At 44.2% G+C, this 25,048-nt stretch overlaps 1 protein-coding gene across 1 annotated transcript; it reads right to left on the bottom strand.

Annotated features, from left to right (window-relative positions):
* Positions 1–1,322: 1,322 nt before the first annotated feature.
* Positions 1,323–24,040, bottom strand: ass1 (argininosuccinate synthase 1). The gene is made up of 15 exons (XM_088280751.1): positions 23,930–24,040; positions 22,846–22,972; positions 21,997–22,065; positions 20,320–20,508; positions 19,922–19,978; positions 19,777–19,851; positions 19,144–19,214; positions 19,032–19,062; positions 13,113–13,203; positions 9,447–9,531; positions 9,145–9,209; positions 6,812–6,943; positions 5,394–5,550; positions 1,834–1,899; positions 1,323–1,512 (listed from the first exon to the last, which is right to left on the bottom strand). The coding sequence occupies exons 2-15, from the start codon at positions 22,945–22,947 to the stop codon at positions 1,449–1,451; spliced, it is 1,254 nt and encodes a 417-aa protein (XP_088136877.1). The 5' UTR covers positions 22,948–22,972; positions 23,930–24,040; the 3' UTR covers positions 1,323–1,448.
* Positions 24,041–25,048: the final 1,008 nt, after the last annotated feature.

The raw sequence follows: 25,048 nt of genomic DNA, 5'->3' as shown, positions 1-25,048 counted from the left end.
GAACATGCAATTTAGCGGCCAATTTTTGGCATCTTCTGAAATCAGACACTTGGTGACTGAATGAACACAACGTTGCTTCCAAACGGCCGAGCGCTCCCAACTCGGGCAAGTGTTCCTTTCGCCTCATCTCCAGCGAGGTCAGGTGAACAACGACTTCTTTTGTATTTGGCCTTTGTGCGCCGCGACAGGGACTTGAGGGTGAGTCAACCCCGACTCCCGAAGAAACGGGGACCAGCACGCCACTCCATTATAGGGCGGCCTCGGCCAACTTTTCATGTCGGGCTATTGTTACGCATGTCTCGTTCCGCTTGAGTGCTTATTGATGGCTAATTGGTCCCGAGTCAAGGATGATGAATCCCCTTGGTCAGGCGTCAGCGCAGGTAAGCGGGAGAAGATGCAATAGGAGAAGCGCCACATGAATGAATGGGCGACTATCCCAGCATGCATCGTTATTCCAAGTCCATCCCCAGACTTAAAGCCTACGGAGCATGCATTTCAGCTCCCACAGACGAGACGAAGGATGTAACCCCCTCGAAAACATCTCGACACTTCCAATTTCGTGGCATGATTTCTAACACCTCCCCCAAGTGCCAAAGTCCGATTGAGATTGATAGACGTCCCCGATGGCTTGGCCCCACAAGCCCCCCCGCCTTCAGCTTGACTGACTAATCTGAATACAGGGGCTGATTATCTTGCAACCTGTGTGCGTGTGACAGTAAATGCCGGGGCCGGCCGGTAATTGACCAGGCAAAGACTGAGACGCCTGCCGTGTAATTGAGCGGGAGCTCGGAGGAGGTGGACGGGTGGATAGGAAAGGGGGGCTTTGGCAGCACTCAAAGGGTCCGAGGAGACGTCATTGCCCATTAGACCCGGCGGGGGGTCCCCTTATGGCCGCCGACACCTTTCGGTGATATACTGACTGAAGCGCCCCACATTAACATTCAATTTTAGGGAATCGTAGCCCACTTTTACCTGGAAAGAAAAATTGCAAATACGGCAAATAGTGAATGGAATAGTGAGCTGTTTATTTACTCAAGTGCAGATGCGGGGAACTTTATTGAAAAAAATCTCAGTTCACCGAGACTCGAAATTGCTCAGAGGCGTGAATGTGAATGAGGTCGGAATAATCCAATTCAATTTGGGATTGCGAGGCTGCGTTATGCGCCTCCGTTAGCCGATACGCCGAATTCGGAGGAATATTGCATTGGTCGCATTGCTTTAGTCCGTCTGTGAATTGTGGTGAGTATTTCAGGCACGCCCAGTCGGTCCACGTCACACGCAGGTGCTGACGACATGTGTCAACGCACAAAAGACAATTGCAGTGGCCATGGAAGCATTTCTTTTTATTCAACATTATTCCCACGGGAAACAATAATCACAACACAATAGTCGCCATCGGGAATATTTTAGAGTGGCCGCAATTTGAAAATTGCAATTTCGCGATCTCGCTAAGATATCTCGCTCCTTTGCTTGTTGCTGCAGAGACCTTGCAGACGCTGATGCTCCTTGAGCCTGCGGTGAAAACATCTCTTGTAAATTCCAAACAATTTACAACGGCCCCGACGTGGGACACTTTGAGCTTACGAACAAAAAAGGCGTACTCACCACTGGAATGAAAAAAAAAATATATCGAACATCGTTTTCGTCGACTACATTTACGAAAACTAGATTCAAACAATTTTTGTGAGTTTCATCGACGAAAACACAAATCGAATGAATATCACGACTACGTTTTTTTTTTTGTCCAAAAGACTAAAACTAAAAGGCCTGCCAAAAACACGACTTTTTGGCCTCGTCCACGAATGCAGTCGTGTTGTGCACGGGGACACTCACCTGACGGCGTTGATCCTAATGAATCCGGAGGCGTCGCACGGGTCGTAGTCGCCCTGCACATCCATGCTAGACAGACAAAATGGGAAATGTTTTTGGAGCCTCGTTAACTGCTGGGATAACTGGATCATTGATAAAGCGTTGGGTGGGAATCACGTGCCTATCGATTCCTCCATCGCTGCGCCACTTTAGCATGTTTTGCCACCAACGAGTCAATATTGGACAAAAATAAATAAATAAAATGATAGACGCTCAATTTGATCAAACAATCCCATCGTATCAAGGTGACCAGATGAGTTTCTAATGCGGCGGTTCTCAAAATGGGGTCTTCGGAGCAGATTATTAAAAATATATTTGTTGGAATAAAATCAAACAACAATCTGTTTTCACAAAAATGAGCAACATTTTCACCTGTTTGCTGACAAAAAAAACGGATTCTTCATCTATTTGAAACAATGACCTGGCTTTGAAAATCAGGATGGAAATCAGCTGGCGTGAAGTTTATGAGGAGTTGGTTGGAAAAATGTCTCCCTTGTAAGGTGTCCTAGAACCCAGAAAGTTGGAGGTTTTTTTTTTTTTGGGTTCATCCGCAGGCCTCGAAAATAAATCAATGTCTCCTTCTGTATCGCCATCCCTCCGAGTGTGCGGCGCACAAAGGCGTGCGCCGCCGTCGTGGGTAATTACGGCAGTTTTCTACCTGCCGTGCTTAATACACTGCCTGGCCCGAGTCCTCTTTCGGCCGCCCAGTGTTTTCGCCTGCCGCTCATTCTTTGCGAGCACTTAGCCAAAGAGGAAATTGCGAACAAATGATAGGATAAACACTATCAAAAAGAAAGTCTGACGACTAAATCATCAACTCTCAATTCAAGGCTCCCTGCCTGGCACCTGAGCGCCATTATGAGTGAGTGGCTTAGGAGAATATGGCAGCGTGTGTGTGCGTGTGTGTGTGTGTGTGTTGCTGGCGGAAACCCTGCCGTCTAATTGAGAGGCGAGCGGGCAGACAGGCGAGCAGGGTGACATTTTGCTCTCAGATGGGTGCAGTGACGGGCCGTGTCACCACTGTGCTAATGATGCCGTTTACGATTGCGCACGGAGAGACAGCGAGATGCCGACGGGGGGTTGGAGGGTGTGTGTGTGTTTTGCCGTTGTGCAATGAAAAATGTCTGACTGCCAGTTCAACGTATATGATTCGAGAGCATACAAGAGCCAGAATACACAAATGTTTTATAATAATATAAAACAAATGCCCTTTTTTTTTGTTTTGGCCACTCAAACAGATGCTTCCCAGAATGCGGACAATGCATCGCCACACACCGCCGAGGTATTGCGGCGAATAACGCCACAACAATGGCAGTTGAGCCGCTCACCGGCAATGCATCACAATAGCGACCGGCGACTCGTCGTTCGGAAAATGACGTCACTCCCGAAAAATACCAGAGCTTGCTGAACAAAAGCCTTTTCGTTGTTAGGGCGTGGCAATGTAGGACGTTTGCATTTAAAAGAAACAAAAACAAAACGTATTCTTGGAATAGATTGATGACTCAAAATACGGGGGGGGTGTCAAGCTTACTTCACTTGGTCTTTAAAGATATGAATTACAGCGAGAACATTTGTCAGTTTTACAATACGTTTTCATTTTAGTCTTGAGTTTCAAAACAAAGAGAAAAATCAGCAGAAATTAGCTTTTTTTTTTTTTGGTGGGGGGAGGATGTTTGAGTGACATTATCTTTGTCTTATAATGTGTTATGTATAAAATAATTTTTGTTCAATAATCGCAAATTTTTCGATTGCGCTCTAGTAACGTATAGATTACACTTCCAGGTGACACGTGAAGTGGGCTGTGCGTTTTACTGGATGCCTTTGTCATTTGTAGTGAGCTCTTTTGTGGGGAACCTCAGGGTCCATCTGTCAGCAGAGCCTGAGGACTTAGTGATGGTGAAACACAACACCTCACACCACACAACAAGGTAGCGAGCGACTTTATGCCAACAACGGCGCTTATTCTCAGGCCCCAAAGCCCCGCCCCCCCAAAAATAGCAGAGATTTCAACCAGAAGAAATGCACACAAGGTCCATTGTCAAGGTTTCATTATTTTCATTTCCCTGGTTTACTTTTTTTTGGACTAGTGAACCAATTAAAGTTATTAAATATGACATACATGACTAACCTTTGCATTATGATTTTTTTACAGTATTTGCAATTATAGTTATAGTTTGTGACTGTAAATAAATTAAAACTGAAGAATGTCGAGGTGCCTGTTGCATGCTTCCTGCAGGAAAAAAAATGTGAGCACATTACAACACACAGCAAGTCAAGAGGACACCTCGCTGATTGTGCGATTGAAGAAATTGAAATTCCCCCCCCCCAGCGACTCCTTTTCTCTGCTTGCCAAAGCAGTGTGAGAAACTAAACGGCCGTGCACTTGAGGCATCGCTTTTCCTGACCTGCTTAACAAGCATGACACTTTTGCAACTTTCCTTTTAAAAGGCCGCTCAACATCAGCTCTCTTTCTCTCCACTGGCTGAAAACATGATCAGCTGCCTGACTCGAGGGGACAAGCGGAGTGTGTGTGACTCAAGTGGGGACACAGAGGCATATGGAGGGCTTTTTTTTTTTTACTTTGGTCAGTGCTGAGCCTGCCCGCAGGGCATCGGGGGTCACCTTCCTGAACAAACCCACTGTTAGCGCGGCTGCGAGGTCACAGGGGTGTGCTGAAGAGGGGAGGAGGGATCAGGGGGGCGGTTGGCCCTTCAGGAACTGAGCTTGACGCTTCTCTGATGTCTTTATGTGTATAGTGTGTTGACGGAGGGCGCGGGCGTACTCGGGCGAGCTAACTTGACGACAGGCGGGCCGGCCAATGTGCGGGACGGCGGTCCTGTGCCGCCCGACATCCGTCCAGAGAAGGACCATACGCGGCTGACAACGTGTCACCTAGCACCCGAATGCTTGTCCTTAAAACCAGCCGTCGTACTGATTAAAGGGGAAGTCAAGTCCCAATTTATTATTATTTTTTTTTTTACAATAATATGTTCTATGCAGCCCCATTAGTCCAAACGTGATATTCCGAACAGAGGGCGGCCATTTTGTCACTTTCTGTCGACTGAAAATGACATCCTGGTTCAGGGCTCAAGTCACGGCCAATCATGGCTCAGTTCCAGAAGACAGGTGAGCTGTGATTGGTTGTCCCCTGAGCAACTGTGATGTCATTTTCAGTCCACAGCGAGTGGCGAAATGGCGACAGTCTGAGATGGATACAAACGGATGGATTTTGCCTTTCTACAAACGCAACATGAATAAGAATTGTGAGTTTAGACGAGGGTGAGCGCATACGAATATTTTGGGGTTGATTTCCCCCTTTATGGTCTGTGAAACTGGGATGAGTTTTTCAAAGTACAAAAAAAGTACAAATCAAATCGGACATAAAAACAGAATATGGACGATTTGGAGATCTTTTTCAACTTCGATTCAATTGAATGCACGACATGGCCTGTCAAAATATTGTTTGACGGCTGCTTGAACATCCACAAAGACACCGTGGACGCTGCTCGAACGTCTTTGCTTACCTGACCAGCTCCTCGTTATACAGCGACTTGGGAGACTCTCGTCCAAGAATGTAAACCTGGCCCTTGAAGACGGACAGCTGCACTTTGCCTTCGATGTTCTCCTGCGACTTGGCGATGCAGTGGCGGACAAAGTCAAACTCCGGACTGTACCAAAAGCCTGAGAGAGGAAACAACACCTTTAGTCTACTGGGATGGATTGTTTATTTTGCAGGGGGCCATTTTGTTTGAAATGGAATAGCATCGTAACCTGTAAAAAAAAAAAGGGGATTGCTGCTCCTTTATTGGGAGTTGACCAACAGATCTGTGGATGGTGTGTGTGTGTGTGTGTGTGTGTGGTTGAATTTTAGAGCTCCCCTTTAGCGTTTTGCAGACAGATGGAGGAGGCTGGCGTTTGCATTTGTTCGAGGAGGTCCCGCAACACTTGGCAGGGGTCCTCCTCTGATCAGCACCTGACCTCCACCTCTTCGTCTGTCCTCATGCAAAGACCAAAGCCTTCCACGCTCTTTTTTTTTTCATCTCTCTAATTATTGTCATTTAATTGGACTTGTTTCCCATTTGCATCAACAAACGTGTGTGCTGGAAAATGAAATGCATGTGTGCATTTTACAGATTGCACTTGTTTTATACTTTGAATCCATCTCTCAGCCGGGAGAGGAATACAAAGTCTCTGGAGGACACCCAATCTTGTGGTCATGGAAAAGAGATGCAGGACAGGTGGATTGTTACACACACACACACACACACACACACTTCTATCTGCTGTGTTATTAATGTTTTAAATCCAATGGGTCGGCTCGCTCTTTAATCCGGCCCACCGAGCATTCACATGATCAGAAGTCCTGTTAGTAAATTGAAATGTATTTCCAGTATCCATTGAGAATTCATTCAATAAACAATATATTATTTAATGTCATAATTTTCTCAACATTCTTTTGCAAAATGTCCTCCACATTGATCTGAATGTATATTTATGGAAAAAAAGATTTGTTTCACTCTTTATCTCGACTTTATTTTCGATTTTGTTTACATTCACACTTAAGTCCGTTTCCACTGAGTCTTGTGTCCCCTCAAACAAACTCCCTTGGAAAAACTAGACGACTAATATATCAAAAATATTTGACAAGAGACATGGTCGTCTGCAGGCCATAGGAAGTCTTAAAGTCACTCATCCTTTTTTTTTCCTTCTTGAAATAAACTAACCGATAATGAAACTTTTTTCTCTAGTCTGCTTTTTAGGGCAACATCTCTTAAGTATGAGCGTGTGCGTGTTCGCCGCCTTTCTCCGGAGGGTAGAATCGTCGCGCCTCTATTATGTGGATGAAGGAGACCGGATACTGAGCAGAAGGGAGGATTAAGACACTCGAGCTCCACGCACATCCTCACTAAACGCAATTTTATTCCATATTGGAGTGACGTACCGTTGTAGACCAGTTCGGAAAACTTGATCCCGAGCCCTTGCTTGATTCTGCGCACCTCCTTGTCCATGGTGAACGTCTCAATGTCGAGATGGGCCTTCAACAAAATGGTACCTCCGGGAGTTTCATAGATCCCTGACAAAGAAATACAAACACAATTAATCATTAAGATAATCAGAATTAATTGCGCCAAAATATTGAGAAGAAAAAAAGTTGTGAGAATAAAGTCATAATATCTGAAAGCTATAATAGTAATGTTCCAAGAAAAGTCCCTTTCTTTATTTCATTTCCAATGAAATTGGTTTGAGGAAAGCTTCAAATGTTGTCAATCGCAAAACGCATTTCGCAATTTGGGTTGATCGGGACGACCTATCGTCGGGTGATCTTTTTTGTGGGGTCGGCGGGGAGGGGGCTGCTCGCAGCTCTCTCTGAACACATGAATATTAGTCATCTGCCACGTGACAGACAGCTCCTTGCTAAATATGGGCGAGTGTGTCCATGCAGGCTAAATGACAGGGTAGGCGGCCCCTGCCAGCCAGCGGCGTGGACCGCTGCTCCGACTATACCCTGCAATTTACCCCCTCTGGTCGGGGAGGGGCTGAAAAAAATGAGGTGGCTGACAGCAGAAATGAAGCTGTCACTCAAATGTCAGCTCAGGCCTACAACCCCCTCGCCAAAAAAACAAGAAAAAGCAGGAGCGGGGGACGAGATGGTTCTAGGCCAAACACCACCACTTACTGCCGAAGCCCAGCTTAGCCTCATCGCTAATTGTCCAAAGCTTCCACCTGAGCTTGAAGGGCTCGTGGCCTTTTGGCGATCCAATGCGAGGCGCGTACGGACATTTCCGCCCGCCTCGATCAGATAAATAAGTTAAAAGTGCCTCCAAGTAAACTTGGCTTAAAAATGGCTTAACGGCAGGAGAAGAACAATGGAGAAAACGATCTGAAAGTTGAGTGAAGGCTTAAGGAGCTTTTCCAGGTTTTAATCTCATGAGGTGACTGCAGGTATGCAAAACTTATTTACCAAGACGACAGACGAACTTTTGGAGCCGTGAAATACGACAAAGCGGCACTAACAGATTTGAACACAAATGGTGCAGCAACACATACAGAAAGCATTTGAAAAAAAAAAAACCTCAAAGGCACGTTTCTGTCCGGCACAAATAACTTTGTGTTTGCTCATCAAATCCCACATCATAATGAAAATAAAATTTAACTGAGAGTGGCATGACAAAGCTGAAGCCTCTCTTTTTTTCCCCCCAATTATTGATCACTACTACTTGCACGTTTAAGTTTCATCCATTATCTGTCTCGCATTTCCTCACAAGGGTACTTTTAAGTTTCAACTTTTAAACGGACTTTTAGCCCAGGATGACTTTCGGGAACTTTATACAAGACTGTTCATACGATGAGGACAGCTTCTCCTTCTTTTGATTTTTCTATTTTCCCGCTCTTGTTTTCAGGGGAGTGGGACATGTCACTCTTCTTTAATAGTCTCCAAACAGTGATTTCCGACCATCTTGGGCTGCGTACAAAAAGGTCAGAGGTCAGACGGCGTTATTGTGATGTGGCGACATTCTTTGACACAAATAAATATGACCTGACAAAAAAAGAAAAAGTCTGACATCCACCAGCCGACCATCTTTCTACGAGAGGATGGCGTCGAAAGCACTCAGTGGGAGTCACTCAAGCACTCTGACACCTTGCCCTCCACCTCTTCCCGATGCTCTGCCGCTTGCTTCTTTTGTGCTGCCGACGGGAGAGAAAAGTGGGCTTCCCACTTCCCCCATTTCTACCTGCCAATGTTGTGTCGTGGCTGCTGAATGGCGGTGAAAAGGTGTGTGGGTGTGCGAGCGTGTGTGTGTGTGGGTGTGCGAGCGTGTGTGTGTGTGGGTGTGCGAGCGTGTGTGTGTGTGGGTGTGCGAGCGTGTGTGTGAGCTTTTGCCCACTTATTTTCTACCATTTGTGATGCTTGTCACAAGCAAAGATGAAGTGACAACACACTGCACAAGTGACGGACAGATGTTTTGCGTCCTGCGGAGCAAGGTGCGCGCCAGTCTCGTGCACAGTCAAATGTTTGTTTTTCTCCCGTGGCACGCACACGAATGTGAATGCAAGTCTATAATTCCAAACACTTGCCGAAGACGCATTTTGCTTTTACCGACTCAAAGCGCTCATGTAAAATAACTGCAAATTGCGTAAAAGCACCCGATGTGAAAAGGAAGGCTTGAATGGAAGAAAAGGTTCAACGACGGAGATGCGTTTCGGCGAGCACACGTGAGTGAGGGAAATATGAAAAGGTTGGGCGGGGGAACGTGAAAGCGTAATTGTTTTCACCTCGGGACTTCATGCCGATGAAACGGTTCTCCACAATGTCGATGCGACCCACTCCGTGCTTTCCTCTGAGGGAGTCACAGAAAATAACAACGCGGAATACTCAATAATGTCACTGAAATCATTTGGCTCGTCAGCGGTTATACACTTTCTGCTTTTCGTATACGCAAAATATATTTTCATGGAATAGCAAATGAAGAAATGAAAGAAAAACTTGCAAGCCTTTTTCTTGTAAAATTAGAGAGAACAATCAAGCACACTTGAAATAAAATACTAAATTAAAGAAAAAAAACTGAAATGCTTACCCAATCTCATTTAGGAATAAAAAGATATCCAAAGGTGTGTCTTTGGTTATTTCTTGCTTCACACTGACCACTTTGACCGGGACACCTAGAGAGGAAACAAACATCACTTCATTTCAGTTTACAAACGAGGAAAAGAAAATAACCCAAGACAAGCATATCATTACAAAGGACGTGTTTTTGTTTGAGTCGTGCTTACTTTTTCCAAACGTGCAAGACTGAAGTGGAAGAACAATTTGCATTCATAAATGTGCATTGGAAAGTTTGAAGGAAGAACCGATTCATCGGCTTCAATGAAAAATGGGGAAAAGCACATTTCCTCTTTATGAGTGTTGTTTTTAAGCAAGGAATTGTACGGAAGTTGAAATAGGAGTTAATAAATGATCAGTTTGCGCAGGTCGCAAATATTTTTAGGAAAACAAACAAATATTATTTTATCGACTTTTGATACAAAAGTTTTGGTAAGCACATCCCTGAAAAATAATTGTGAGGGATGACAAATCAAACTGGCGGCACGATGGCCTCACAGTGAGAGACGGCATCGGTCGTGGGTTCGATCCCGGCTCCGGCCATCCCGTGCGGAGTTTGCATGTTCTCCCCGTGCTTGCGTGGGTTTCCTCCGGGTACTCCGGTTTCCTCCCACATTCCAAAAACATGCATGGCAGGCCGATGGAACACTCGAAATTGCCCCTCGGTATGAGTGTGAGTGCGGATGGATGTTCGTCTTTGTGTGCCCTGCGATTGGCTGGCAACCAGTTCAGGGTGTCCCCCGCCTACTGCCCAAAGATAGCTGGGATAGGCGCCAGCACCCCCCGCGACCCGCGTGAGGAGAAGCGGTACACAAGATGGATGGACAAATCAAACTTTTTCGCAGACAAACTTGCCCGCAGCATAAATACGGGTAAATCTTCATTTTGCCGGCCAAAGTCTTGTTGACGGTGTTTGGGAATTTGGCAGACGGCGCCGGTGGACCGAGGGTGTTTTCTATTGCGACACGAGCCCGCCACGCTTGAAAATTTGGTGACTATACTTGACAAATTGGTGTTCGGGTGTCACACAAAGAAAAATGGTCAGGGGTGGAAAGCAATGAGGCAGCAAGTGGAGAACTTCTTCCAGTTTCCTCATAAGCATACTTTTGCGCGTGCCGATCTCCTGCAATGAGAGAGTGTGTCATTCTTGTGAAATCCACACGGCACGCCTCACCTGCGCTGAATTTAAAGGGAATGAGCGCAGCAGCTTGGAATGGCCGGAAATCAAGTCGGTGGTGTTCACACCCACAACAGCGCAAACACCTATTTGTAATGAAAATACGGAAAGAAAGAAAACTCCGGCCATGCATACAGTTAGCGCTTTTCTCCTGACTTGATCCAGGCATGAAAATAGAACGTTCAATGGCAACTTTTCATGATGAGTCATTCAAATCAATTCTCTAACACGAGCTGTGTGGGAAATCTTTTGGTAAAAGTTTACCTGCAAAAGGAATCATTAGGTATGACAAATCAAATCAAATAAATATCGAGTGACAAGTATTCATTACAAGTCATTGAAATGAATAATGCTCAACTAAAACGCATGACAAAAGGAGGCGACGACAAAGAATAGCTAATAAATTCAAAGGCTCGACGAATGTGAAAGCTGTGAAATTGTGGGCCGGCCTTAAACTAATTCAATTAAACACACCGCTTTGTCACTCGCCCTCGCTTCACTGCTGACACTGTCAGTGTGTGCGCGCGAGGCCAATTTACCAATCTCGCTATCAGATAAGCACATCGATAGTTTATTTTGTTGACCAGGAGACGCGCACGTTGGCATCCATCACTGTCACCATTCTGCTTAATTGTGCTCTTTAACAAGAGACTAAACGTTGAGGGGAGGGACACAGAAAAAAAAAAAAAAAAAGGGAGTCCTTCCTTGATTTGGGAAGGTGCTGATACAACAGCAATGGGAGTGGGGGGGGGGGACTCTGACAAGTAAAGGACTTGACAAATTTTCTTGGACAAGGGCTTTGTTGACAGGCCTTTGGCATATCGCGGGAATCTCGTTGCTCCCATGGAAGCAAAAGTGCAGGAGAGGGTTGTTCTGAACACCACAGCCCCCGCTCCGCTCCCAGATAGCTAATAATTAGATTCAAAGTTCAAATAAATTAAGTGGCCAAACGTGGGAGTGGAGGGGCCGGCCTTTTTCCTGCATTTTGCTCACTCGCTCCATCATTCAGCGAAACGGCGCTCGCTCTTTCTCCCCGTGATCCTTTTCTTCGGGTTTTTTTTTTCGCCGCCTAACAGTGCAGACAATGGGCGCGCAGACACAGTTGTAGGAAAAATTACTGCTTTACATTTTTCCTCTCTGTCTCTCTTTCCTCTCCCATTTCTCTGGTGAGAAAGGAGGGAGGGATGTAAAAAAAAATGAGAGGGAGAAGTACGGACGGGGGCAATGGAAAAGGTTCCTGTCGTTAAATATTCTTTTTTAATCAGTGAGAAAACTTTGGTGAGAAAAAGCAGGGATGAAAAAGGCGGGCGGGGGGGGGTGAAGCAAAAACATTCTTGTGCTGATCTTGTGCTCAGAGGGAGGAGCAGGCTCGGGGCCTTTGTGTGGACAACTAAAACAGCTTTTGTCACAAGGCGCTTAATAAAAGCCAAAGAGAATGTGTGAAAATGGCGCACAGGACAGAAAAAAAACAAAACAGGCACAGTTTTGCTACTCTGCTTCATCGGGTGACATGACTTGAACACATGGGGGGGGGGGTCCCCGCAGAAGTCCGACATTCCCAACCGCTGTACATTCCATGAGAGATCATCAGGTGTGCCGTAAGAGATGATTCAAATTCTCAGAATTGGTCTAAAAATGATTCTTTATCTTTATCTTGTGTTCATCGATCTATGCCACGGACTGAAGGGACAATTCACTTTGTAATCACTTGTTGCCTTTCCAAAATAAAATGTACGACAACACCCACAACATGTTGGCAAGGAAAGCCACAGTCACTGATTCACTTTTTTGAACGGGACAAAAAAAAATAAATCAAACTCAAATAGAAAATGAGAACATTCGCAAGAGTGTGTGTTGCCCCCCCCCCAATCGTTACTCTTCATCCACTCGCAGATGAAAAGACATCTGTGCGGCCGGGATGTTTCTTGCCATTTTCTTTTTGCGCAAACATGTGACACTTGCCGCTATTCGAACTCCTCGCGGCCAACATATCTAATGAGCGTCTCCCTTGGGGTGCTGACGTATTAGCAGGACTTCCGGCTTGTGCGTGTGTGTGTGCCCTCGGGCCAAACTTGGCAGGTTCACAGCCAGCAAATGTGGCGAGGTTGAGCATATTAAGTCTGGGTGGTCAGCGGTGATAAAGTGGCGAAAGGGGTCAGCGTTGGAGCAGCAGCCCTGCGGTGACAGTGGCCAATGTTAAGTAACAAGAATGGCCGACAGGCTGGACATCAACGCTTGAGACAAATGACTTTTAAAAAGGGAACTTGTGGGGTCCTGCCGCAGCCTAGTTATGCAAATAATGGCCAAAGGGCAAATACTTAAGTATAGATAAAAGAGATGTTGATCTTTTGTAGAATAATTAATTAGTAAATAATAATAATGTTTTGGGAAGATTAAAACAAAATAAAAAGGAACACGTGTGACTTGATCTGCAATGGCAGAAGAGCTGAAATACACACAAACCGTTTTTGAACTGCAGCTCCAGTACGTCAGGGGAGGAGGGAGAGTCTTCGGGGTTCTTGGTCATTTGATAGAGGTCAGTTGGAGCGTGGCTCTGCAAAAGAACAATGATAAAAAAAAACATATTCAAATAAAAAGTTACACTTTCACTCCCACTGATGAACAACCTTCTGAGACCTCATTATAGAAGAAGACGTTTGTGTGAACTTGAGACATGGCTAGCAGAAGAAAAGAGATAATGAGGCGTGAAAAGTAGTTACTTGAAAATGTCAGGAGTGGAGTGGGTGGGAGAAAAAAAAAAAAAAAAAAATCAATATTCCATTTTTTTTTTTTTAAATTGTACAAAGTATGTGTGGCCCTTCACCACAGAGAAGCCCAAGCATGCGTCTATCTTGTATAGGCCAACGTTGTGCTCTTTCTGTTGTGTGTGCGACGGCCACCAGGGGCAGCATCGTACAGATGCCACCAAGAAGAAGAGTTGAACAACTCACTCGCTCACCTTTTATGGAGTTTGCCATGAAGTGTCATGCCACCGGATTTTAAAGCAAAGTTATGCGGTTGTTATCAATACATAACATGCAATTGTATTTGTTTTATGTTTAGTTTGAAATTGAAATTATTATGATTTATTTTTATTTTTTTTAATGACCGTATTAATTCTAAAAAAAGCAAATTGCTGCTTGGTGTGAAGACAGTTAGGTTACATAGCTCAAGTACTTTTTTTTTTTACATGCACCTGTATGAATATACATTAACTATTTGATCAAAATAAAAAATGAATGCTCTCTCTCATCTAACAGTTTGGGGAGGGCTTTATTCCGCACCCCAATTCCCAAAGACGCATGTCCCGAAAGCACGCTTAGATGCTTTGATTTAGTGAAGAAGAACGTGACCATTAAACATTTTAGATGACGTACTTGTTTTTGTCTACATCCATTTTGTCTTGTGTTGACACCACTTTCATCTTCCGTCGACAATTTTCTGCCTGACACGTCCCTCCTATTATTTCACTTTCGTCGCGACAAATGGGCATCCGCGCAACTAAATGCACTGAAGTTGTCTCGGCTGTCAAATGTTTGCGTGCACAAGTCGTCTCGCCTGGGACGCGGGTAAAAGAGAGCGTTGCGCGTCCCGCCAACAATTACGCAGCCTCTGAGCGACGGCAAATTGTAGGGCTGCTATGCAAAATAACTACTGAGTGCATTTAAATGGAAAGCTTTACCAGACACGGAATCATCATACAATAACTAATCGGCGTTCGTCAGTCAGGTGAAAACGAGTAGCCCAAAGGCTTTTTCCTTTTAACTAAACAGCAAAATTGACGGAGAAGGCGCCCATGTCACCTTTGTGGCATTTTATGCCTCAGTGGCCTAAAAGATGCCAAATGAGTGAGCAGGAGTTGGGTGAAGGAATAACCTAAAAAGCCTTTTGATACGTTGTCTTGATGGGCTGCATTTGTTTGCATGCAATCGATGAAAAGGGAAGGGATAAAAAAATAAATAAATAAAAAAAGATTTGGATTTTCTCTTGAAGACTGCCGTCATTTACCGTCTTTCATGTGTCACTGTCAAGGACAAGGCTTGAAATTAAGAGAATTGAGACGAACCCCTTTTCCAAGCATCTCCCACATCGGCACAAGTGGTGATGGTGAAAATGTTTTGCCAACTTTTCAGGGGATGCCGCAGAGTATGTCTGGGAGTATTATTATTTTGAGCCCTAAAAATAGATACGGTCTCTGACTTTTCAGCTAAGATGAGGCCACGGAAAGGCGATTCATTTATCGGAAGAAAGAAAAATGATACAAAATTCCCAGAGGGACGTGAGAGCCCTAAATATTCAAATGTGAATGTAGCAAAAATAAAATGGGAGCCCACGCTTAAGGGTGGCTGGATACAAAGGAAAAAAAAAAAGCGAAAAGTGAGAGAATGGGCTTGTTTGCGGTGTTTGAAGATCAATGCATTTCAAATGAAACCCCCTGCAGGTGGACTTGTCCCAAAGCCGTGGCCCTGGGAGAAAAGGGGAGGAGGGGAAAGGTAGAGATGGTGGAGAAGGTGGGAGGTGGCAGAGGGGCTCGGGTATTGGTGGCAAATGGTGCGTGAAGCGCACCATCATGTCGCACAGAGCAACTCCTTTGGCAGTGGTCGCTTTGGCCATATTGTTGTGCTAAACGCGGCCCATAGTGCCATGGAGAGGGCTGACGCATGAACTTAAAGCAAGTCAATTTCTATCTTTCCACATATTACGTGCCTCATTGATTTTCAATCGAAGCCAACGGGGCCTAAAGAGGCAGCGGCGGCAGGGAGAAGTTGGGAGGGGGATGTTGAGCGCACCAAAGGGTGAGTTGAGAGGGCCGCGCTCAAAACATCTTTGGTGCAATGGCTCGGAAATGACGCTTAAATCACCACGTTTCGGCTCTCTCTTTAAAATGCAAACGTGCCAAACTGAGACCCCAAAAAAAATATCCACATAATGAGATGTCGATATTGGTTGCTCACTCCCAGAAGACTCGTCTTTGGGACTGTCAAGTATGTTTGATACCAACTCCGGACTAAAGTATGAGACTTTCGTAGTTGCTCACTCTTGGCCGTCACAGACGGATGCTCATCAACTGCCAATTTGACATGACGCAAGGATACTTCAACGTGGAAACCTTTCTCGATCTGAAACGTGGTGGTGACAGGAAAAATATTTCTCTCTATGAGTTTCAAAAAAAAATGTGTTCAAGAAACTTGCGTAATAGCATGCAAAGTCAGTCTCTCTCTCTCTCTCTCTCTCTCTCATCCACCTGTCACGAAACGCCACTGAACAAAGAGATTATTTGCTGTAAATAAACATTTTTGGACTCATTAAGTGAAACTGGATCATTTCCCGCAGCACACCTGACGATCCCACACTCAAGCGCCACGGCAACGTGTTTGGTAATGACTGGTCTAAGTATTACAGGTCATGCCGCACACGCTTGAAGGGACCCAAAAGCTGACCTCTTTGCTTCAAAGCAAACATTCACGTGCACACTTACTCCAACAAGCTTCCACTTCCTTGCCCTACAGGCGCTCTTCTGTCTCTCCATCCATCTTTCCAACACGCCATGCGACCGAAAACACGTTTGCACTTCCTCGCGCCACCCACCGTCGTTACGCTTCCTTACTTTTGGTCAACGCAAGCGGTGGTCCATCCACTTCCCATCACAAAGAACAAAACGGGTCAGGGGGGAAGCTCACTGATAGAGGCTATAATTAAGAGTGAGCTGATGTTTTAATGACTCGGGACGAGCGTCAGGCTGCCCGAGGGCGGTGGTGGAGGAGCAACCCCCCCCACCCCCCCTCCCGACTGCTCGGGTGCAAGGAGACGTCCAACAGTGAATATGAAATTGGATTTTCCTTTTTTTTTTTTTTTTTTTTTATAAAAAGAGCCATTGAAAAGGCATTCACCTTTGTCGAACATTCGGACAGGTGGTTGACAAGCTGGAGTAGCCTTGCTCACGTCGTCACACAAGTTAACGCTACGAGACGAGTGCGGGGGGGGGGTCAGCAGGGCCATTGTGTTAAATGCTATCAGGAAGGATTCTTCGTTTTAATTGCAGAGTAACCCGAACTCCGTTCAGCTCTTATCTACAGCAGAACATATGATCGACCATTGGGACGTTTCCTCGTCTAAGTGTGACAAGCGACGGGAAGTGGAGGAGGTGGGGTGGTGGGAGTATTTTGTGCCACAGGTGGGGGGTTGCGAAGTTTGGTGCTCAACCTTAAGGGCAGTAACCGGAGGAGAGACGGGCTGATGCAGAGATGAGATATTGACTTTAGATGACCTTCAGGGTCAAATCAGCCAATGCTTGTCAAGTTTGGTGATTTTTGTTTTAAACTTCAGTTGAATTTGTTCAGTTCTTGCTTGTGAGGCCGAAACGCAAGATTTGTTGCATGAATGTCACCATATTTATTGCAATTAATTGGTTGCTACATTTTTGAATAATAACATTTATTAGTAAAGTAAAAACAAATAAATCAATTAGACAAAGTCTACACACCCCTGTTCAATACAATTTATGGGGGGGGCGGTAGTGTAAAGACAAATGAGCCCAAGATCAATTTTAACTTGAACTTTTTCATCCATTTTGTGACTCCCAAAAATAATTTGGGGCACTCGTAAATTAAAGCACACATTTGATTGATCGGAATGGGGAATGTTCCAGCTGCTGACCAGCATCTCAAAAAGGACTGGGTTTAATTTGGGATATTTCACTTTCTATCATAGCCCAGGAAAATGTCATCAAATTCTTTTACAGCGGCGGAGCCCCACCCCCTAAATATGTCATTGTATTTAACATCATTAACAGACTCAGCATTCGTGTACAAGGCCCAAGACAAACCTCTCGTATGAATGAAACACAATCCCGTCAATGCTCCCGAGTTCATCCCTCGCATTTCTTTCAAAACTTTTATCAACCACTCGAGCTCCCAGGAGGGGTGGGAAAGAGAAGGAGATACAGAGGTCGGCGTTACAGTGCGCCGCAACTCCTGCAGTGCGGGACTCTTCGCCGCCTTGTGACACCCCGTCCATCGGGTGTGTGTGTGTGTGTGTGTGTGCGCGCCGGGGGAGACTCATCTGTCTGGGCATGCCGTCTTTGTACTGTTAGCGGTGACATTTTGGTGTCACAGTGTCACAGTGAAATGGTTCCCTCCCACGTCGCAGCCTGCGGCGGCGCAAAACCGCCGGAACAATGAGCACCCGAGGAATTGGGGCTGGAACTCAGGAGGCCCCAGCTGGGCGCGATGCCCTAACCCTTCCCTCCCTCCCTCCCTCCTTCCCCCAGCTCCCATGAAATCGGGAATTAGTCGAAGCGTCACTGACGACAAGTCAGTGTCTGTGTGTCCCCGTCTCTTCCCAGGGCCCGGCGAGGACCCCGGGTGAGCCGAGACGCACACAGACATCGCCGCCGCTATGAGATCGGAGCTTGGTGGGTCGCAGAGGGCAACCTGGATGTCCTGCAGTCACCTCTGACCGCCGGCAAAACTCACACAAAGTCTCAGCAGCAAGAGTGGCGTTTGTCTCTGGAGTCACTTGTGCAGGCGCTAATATTCCTACGGCGCCACTTTGAGGGTCAAACCAAGGCGACAACGCATTTCAATGACCAGTCGACCATTATGCTACTAAGCAGAGTTGAGCTACGGGCTTTATCAATGATGACTTATGTTCCATACAACACAGAAATGATGCTGTAAGCACACAAATTGTAGCATTAAAGATTTTTTTTTTAAGTAACTAAAAATAGTTACTTTCAACACGAATGCATTACTTTTTGGGTTAAAGTAATCAGAGTAATTGAGTGACTTTTTGAATTAAGAACTTGCCAACTATTTTTCAGTATCAAGCACAAGACTGGTTAACACCGAGAGGTTCCTTTCTTATTTCCACCAGATGTTGTTCTCTGTCTCCTCTCTCATGTACCTGTAATGCCACCTAGTGTTCAGACTGAGACACTACACAAATGACGAGCCGCGCGTTGCGGGCTACACGACTTGAAATGTGGCAGAATTGAGGAAAAACTTCCGGTTCGATGTTGAAATGACCGAAAGGACAAGTTGCTACTTTAAGAATCGTTATACAAACAAAAAGAGTTTGCATTTTTTATTTTATTAAAATGAAATATTTTCACCACAATCGCAAAATGACGTAAGTGAGGTGTGTTGAGAATCATTTTGGAGTGCACTAAACACTATTAGGACAATAAGCACGCACTCACTTGACAATTTATTTTGTCCATCATATGTGGGCTCAGTTGGTGTTCACCACTTACAGAAATGTGCAAATGTGGAAGCGCGCAACCTGCTCTCGAACGTTTGATTCATTTCTCAGGAGACCATCGATGTCCAAGTATTGGCAAAAAAACTTTTTTTTTTTAATGATGTGCATCACATATCTTACCTTGGGATTTTCCAGGATGCCAGACTCGTAGCTGTCAAGAAACCAAGACAATATTGAGAGGAATGGATGAACATATTCTATGCGATGCATAATGCGTCTTAAATCGGCCTACCTGATATGCATCAGGTTGGCGTCCATGCTCCAGGGGGCCCGTGGGGTGACAGGCACGGGGATGCCGTGTTTCTCAAGTTCAACAGAAAATGGATGAAAACAGAGGATTCACTGTGTACTCTTAGAGTAGGCAATTAGCTCAAATAAGAAGCTTATCCAGCTTCACTTAATTCACTAGAAATCTGCGTCGTTTTTTTTTTAATAATGTTTTTTGTTCATCTATCTTTGCCAGCAAACTTGCATGACGAGCAGAACAATTAATGCTCTTCCACTAGACGGCAAAAGGTACGCGCAACCTTTCTATCCACAAGCCATTCACGCAAGAGAATAATAGCAGCGTTGCGCAGTGACTAAACGAAGACCACATTAACATTATTTCATTTGATATATTATTGCGACCTTGTTTCGTGGTGTGTCGTGAGAAAATATGCAACATGGCTCAGAAAGGTTGCAGAAAACAAATCGACTGAACGTGAAGTATGCAACGAGGCAGCCAAATAGTGGCGCGCGTCATGACCGCCCTCTAGTGTACAAAATGCTGAATGACAATCTATGTGTGCGAGTCCAGACAATACAACATAAATCTCGGTGTGACAATCAGCCAAAGCCAAAGGTTTTTGCGAAGCCATCATACCTGTGCGTATTCCATCAGGTCTGTTCTTCCTCGAAAGCGGTTGTAGAATTCTGGAATCCTCCACGGAGCAATAATCTGCAAAGCACACAATGACTTTTGGGCCTCGATCCAAAGCTCGCTGCAGACGGCACATGAACGGACTCACCTTAACTCCTGGATAGAGGGCGTAGAAAGCAAGCTCAAAACGGATCTGATCATTACCCTGAAGGGAAAAAAAACAAAACCACAATCGTGTGTGTGCATGCGAGATTGGAAAGCGCACATCTTCTAAAGATGCATTTTCACTTGGTCAAGGAATAAAGTATTTATCAATCTGTCTCTCTTGGTGCGTCAAGCTCATTTTTAGACCTCATGAATACAAAAAAGGCAGTTTGTAAATCATTTTAGTGATTGAAATAGGGGGGAAAAAAATATCGGGTCCTATGTGGAAAACGTAATTGCTCGGTTAACTTCAGCATTTGGAAAGGACACTTCACTGGTCACAATGACAAAAATGGTCCAGAGCAAAAGCAAAAGAGCGCTGAATGCAAACAACGAGCTCACCTTTCCCGTGGCGCCATGCGACACGTACTGGGCTCCCTCCCGCCGCGCGATCTCAATCTGGCGCCTGGCGATGCAGGGCCGAGCCAGTGCGGTGCCCAGCAGGTATCGGTCCTCGTAGACGCCGTTGGCCTGGACTGCGGGCAAGATGAAGTCCTCCACAAAGTCGGAGCGAAGGTCTTCGACAAAGACCTGCACAGGAGAAGCGGTGAGGAGGCAGAAAAAAGTGTGGGCGCAATAGTCCAGTGTTCGTCGCCTTTTTCGTCACGCTTCCCTCATTTTCAGCAGCTTGGACAGAGTTTTGAAATTATTTTGCCCCGGGGCTATTTTGGGGACCGAGGACAAGAAGTTTTTGGGTTTTTTTTTTAAACGACTAAGCAAGGAAGGAAGGGGCTTTTCATCTGTCCCTGAAATCATCCCAAATCTGATCAAGTAGCAATCTGTGTGTTGTGTTGGCTTCTCATACAAAAAAAAAACAAAAAACACCATTGTCCTCTTCAACGGAGCAGTGTTGTTTTCGTCAACGATGCCGAAGACAAAAATATTTTGTTTTTTTTCCATGAGGATGACGAGACGATGACCGACATGTCATCTGTCTTTCAAAAAATGTCAATGTGGGTGCCACCGAACCTCGTTTGGGCTCGCCCACCACACGCTCATGTCGCACACCGGCACAACAAAACTCGCAAACGTCTGCGGTCATTCGTCTGGGCTCGCACGCTTTCCTTTGACGCAGCGCGGCGACAGAGACACTCGCTGGCCTACTTGGTTCTGATAACAGCAAGCGATTCAAAGTAAAGAAGACATGTTTGATAGAGTTTGGACTTGTGCTACTGTATTGGAACAAGTCTACTACAAGTCGATGTTGTCAAAAGGTTTTTATTTTATGTTGCTTTAAGTGAACTCATGCAGAATAAAACGTTTTGGTTCTCGGCTTATTTTGGAGCAACGAGCATTGAATGGACTGACGAAAACCGACTAAAACCTTTTGGAGTTTTCGGCAACTAAAATCAGACAAAAACTATCCCGAATAGTAAAGACTAAATGTGACGAAAACTAAGAATCTAAAATGGAGTCCCATTTCTCAACTGTCTGCAACGCCACTGTCGAGTCTTTTTCTTTTCCAAGTGCGATCAACATAATCACGCCACAGGAGGCCCGTTTCACTGATGACTGACAGGAACGCGCCTCGCCTGTCTTGCGTGCGGAACTACTTCACCCTTGCAGCATCATCGCGCACTCAACTTTTTTTTTTCTTTTTCCAGACAGTAGAAATGATGGATGGAAGCGAACCAACAAGTCGATTCATCGAAGTGTCCACTTTGCTACGGTGCAACGACAATTATAGCTCCTGGTTGAATAATTGCATACAAATTAGGCACATTTTAAAATATTCTGTGGCTCAAAAAATAAATAAACAAATAGATTTAAAAAATGTGCTGATCCACAAGGGAAAAAAAAGGAAATAATTTCTTCAGTGTTGACCAAAACAACGAGTTCAAATTTGTCGGAAATTTGTGAGACTGGAAACTATACGTTATAAAAATGTTTTTATGGTCTCAATAATCACAGATTTTCGGAGCCCATCCCTCATGTTATGAGTTTCGATATAAATTCATTTCCTGACACAGTCGTCTTATTTCGGTTTGTGTATTTCATGTAATAAATGCTCTCTCATACCTTTTTGGCACCAAGGCTTTCTGCTTTTTTGCGAGCAGCTTCAAAGTCTTCATCTTGTCCAATGTTGGCCTACACAGGAAGGAAAATACAATTACACACCTCAGTGATTCAAACTTTCACTGTCCGATCAAGAATGGCAACAAATATGTGAAAACCTCACATATCCATATAAAAGGTTATTCATAGATCCGATACAAAAGAAAATCTTGCTTTACAAAGACGTATTCATTTAAGAATACTCCATAATCATCGTTTTGGTTGTGGCATTTCTAATATTTGAATGTGAGATGTAGTAAAGCTCGAGAGTGCAAACCTTTCTTTGCTGACGGTACAACTTAAAACCAATTTTAAATTGTTACACAGTTAAAGTGCACAGTGGACATTTTTCATAGGAGATAAAGACTATTTGGCTGTAATATATGCGAAATTTGAGATAAAAATAAAATCTTACAACCAGATTTTTGGAGAATATAAATGAGTATTTAACATTTATTTTACACCTGAGCACAATGTTTCAAAAAAATGTCATTTTTGCATAATTCTGCTAACCAACTCACTTGACAATTTCCTATAGGAGCAGTTAGTTGTGTTCAGCTCTACTGTAAATGAGCAATGAGCGCAACAGAGGCGGCGGTTGTTTATACATCCAGTGCGAAAAGAAGAGAAATGTGCTGATTCCAAAGGCCTTTACATGGCAAAATCCTGCTCGTGTTGCAGTGGCATTATTTATTCTATTGTAGCCCCAACAAACGAGCAGCACAAACCAACTAAGCCCGTCTGTGCCTCTCAAGCAAAACTGGATCAGCTGGTTGAAAGAGGCCGAAAAGGCAAACTTGCATCAGATCTTACCATGTAAGCGATGACATCGTAATCCTGCTCCTTGAGCCACACAAGAATACAGGAAGTGTCCAGTCCTCCACTGTAGGCTAAAACCACAGTACCTTTAGACATGATGGCCACTTGTTGCTATAGCAAGCTGTGATGGCAGAGAAAGGACATTAGTTAGTGAACAGAGTCAATATGTAACGGGATTGCACCACAGTGTCAAACAATCGCCACCGGAATGAAAAAGAATTATCACTCACACACACACACATGCAAAAATCAACCACATATTTCCCTTAGATTTTCTTAGAACTTTGCGGTGCAGATGAAAATGGAAGGAAGAAAGACCATATAAAACATTTTTTTACATTCTGGAATATTTAGGCCAGTTTGAGGATATTTTCTTTTTTGCACTTTACAAAGCATGGAAAAAAGTGCACTGCAACTCATCTTAGAGTTGGATGAGTTTTTATTCCACAAATGATCACAACAAACATTTGTTGGCTTGTTGCAACTTTATTCAAATTGATACATTTTGTTTTTCACTTGGAGTGCTTGATTAAATAAATAAATAAATAAATAAATAAATGGGTGGCGAGTGACAAGTCAAAGGTTCCACATGAACGGCGCAAACATTTTTTTCATCCTGTAACAGGTATCAGCAGGTTTGGCTACATCACTAATTGATTCGGTTTATCCACTGGACAATGTACCTATTCACTGATAAATATGTGTTGTAAAATATGGGATTAAATACAAAAAAATGCACACATTTAACAGAAGCAGCAAATGCCTCCTTGTAAAATCGAGCCTTTTCGGGCTTAACTGCTTGAAAAAAAAAAGAAAACGAAAACTCGCATGTCTTAGTAACAACAGAAGGCACGTGGCACGATTCTGGAGGCGTGAAACAACACAAAAAAATAGAGTAAAAATCTGCGTTTGAAAAAAAAAGAAAACGAAGATTTGCAGTGTTGTCCCTCGTTACAAAATGCAGTCCGCTCGAATTCAAAAGCAGCGCCTCTGGTAGCCGACAAAACACGAACGAAAATCAACGGTAACCGCAACAATTGGGAATTATAAAACCGAAAAAATAACGGGCTAAACTCACCCCCAAAATAGATGCTCTCCTTCTCAAACAAGGTTGTAACGTCAACCTATCGCTTGGGTATGAAATGTAGTCACGTGCTGGGTCCGATACTGCTCTATTATTGGTCCTCGCCACGCAACGTCATATCTTTCGTGTCACTTGAATCACGTTGCATTCGATGAATGTGGGAAATTAAAAATGTACAACTTTCGACTATGAAAAGTGCACTAGAACACACTTTAGAACGTACTGGGAGTTCCGAGGTGCAAAGTCGGAAGAAAAAGACTCCGAGTTCAACGACCGGCGTCAATGTGACGTCCTGGACAATGGCGATTTCTACACAGATTTTTTTCATTATTACATTAATTTACTGAATCAAAATAGCTTCATGTGACACAACCGGATTTGTACTGACTGGATGAAGATCTGCAGTTATCTCCCTGCTTAAAATTATTTGGTGTAATGAATGAAATGTTTTGAAGATACTATATTACTGAATTCATATTAACTAAGGAATATAGTATATTAAGGAAATTATTAAGACGTTTCGTTGGAGTCCGTAAAAATGTGTAGGAAAATCGAGTGGAATTAATCTGACTTCCCTCCCTTCCATGAATGCAGCATTGGCAAGTAGCAACGTAAGATGGCCGCCGGTGGCTTCGCTTTTTACCTTCACGGTGAGTAACACCACATTGAACTCGCTCGTGGTCCCTTTTTTAAGTAACCTTTTTTGTGTTTCCACCTTTCTCGAATGCAGCATTCTTGAACACAGTAAAACTACGTGTGATTTCTGTGGCAATAAGGCAATTTCTCATCATTCACATTTTTTTTGGCGAAAAATATGGTTTATGTGGTCCGTGTTTAACCTCGTGATGCTTGTTTATTCAGTGGTAACAAGTACACTTGTGTAGATTTTTCTGTTTGTTTTCGATTATTTTATGCCAGTTATTTTACTTCTATTCACTGCATTAAAAAACATTTCCATTAATGACACTTGGAATATATTTTGCCTTTTTAGTTCCGTATAGGGTTGGGAACAGAAAGTGTGCATAAAATATAGAAACACTAACTAGTTGGTTATGTGCATTCAAGTGTTTAGTTCACCTACCAGGGCTATAGTGCATTTTAGGTTCATCCTAA

The sequence above is a fragment of the Idiotropiscis lumnitzeri genome, chromosome 18, assembly GCF_059441095.1.
Source record: "Idiotropiscis lumnitzeri isolate Australia: NSW breed Sydney's pygmy pipehorse chromosome 18, RoL_Ilum_1.0, whole genome shotgun sequence".
Lineage (NCBI taxonomy): Eukaryota > Metazoa > Chordata > Actinopteri > Syngnathiformes > Syngnathidae > Idiotropiscis > Idiotropiscis lumnitzeri.
Note: the sequence above shows the minus strand (reverse complement) of the source record. Positions and strands in the feature narration are given on the sequence as shown.

What these genes read in the sequence shown, in the direction of transcription:
- ass1 (XM_088280751.1), bottom strand. Translation starts at nt 22,947, where the DNA reads ATGTCTAAAGGTACTGTGGTTTTAGCCTACAGTGGAGGACTGGACACT. An exon ending in AAAGCCTTGGTGCCAAAAAG is followed by an intron (nt 20,509 to 21,996) that starts GTATGAGAGAGC and finishes TCTCCTGTGCAG; the next exon opens with GTCTTTGTCGAAGACCTTCG. An exon ending in GCATCCTGGAAAATCCCAAG is followed by an intron (nt 13,204 to 19,031) that starts GTAAGATATGTG and finishes GTTCTTTTGCAG; the next exon opens with AGCCACGCTCCAACTGACCT.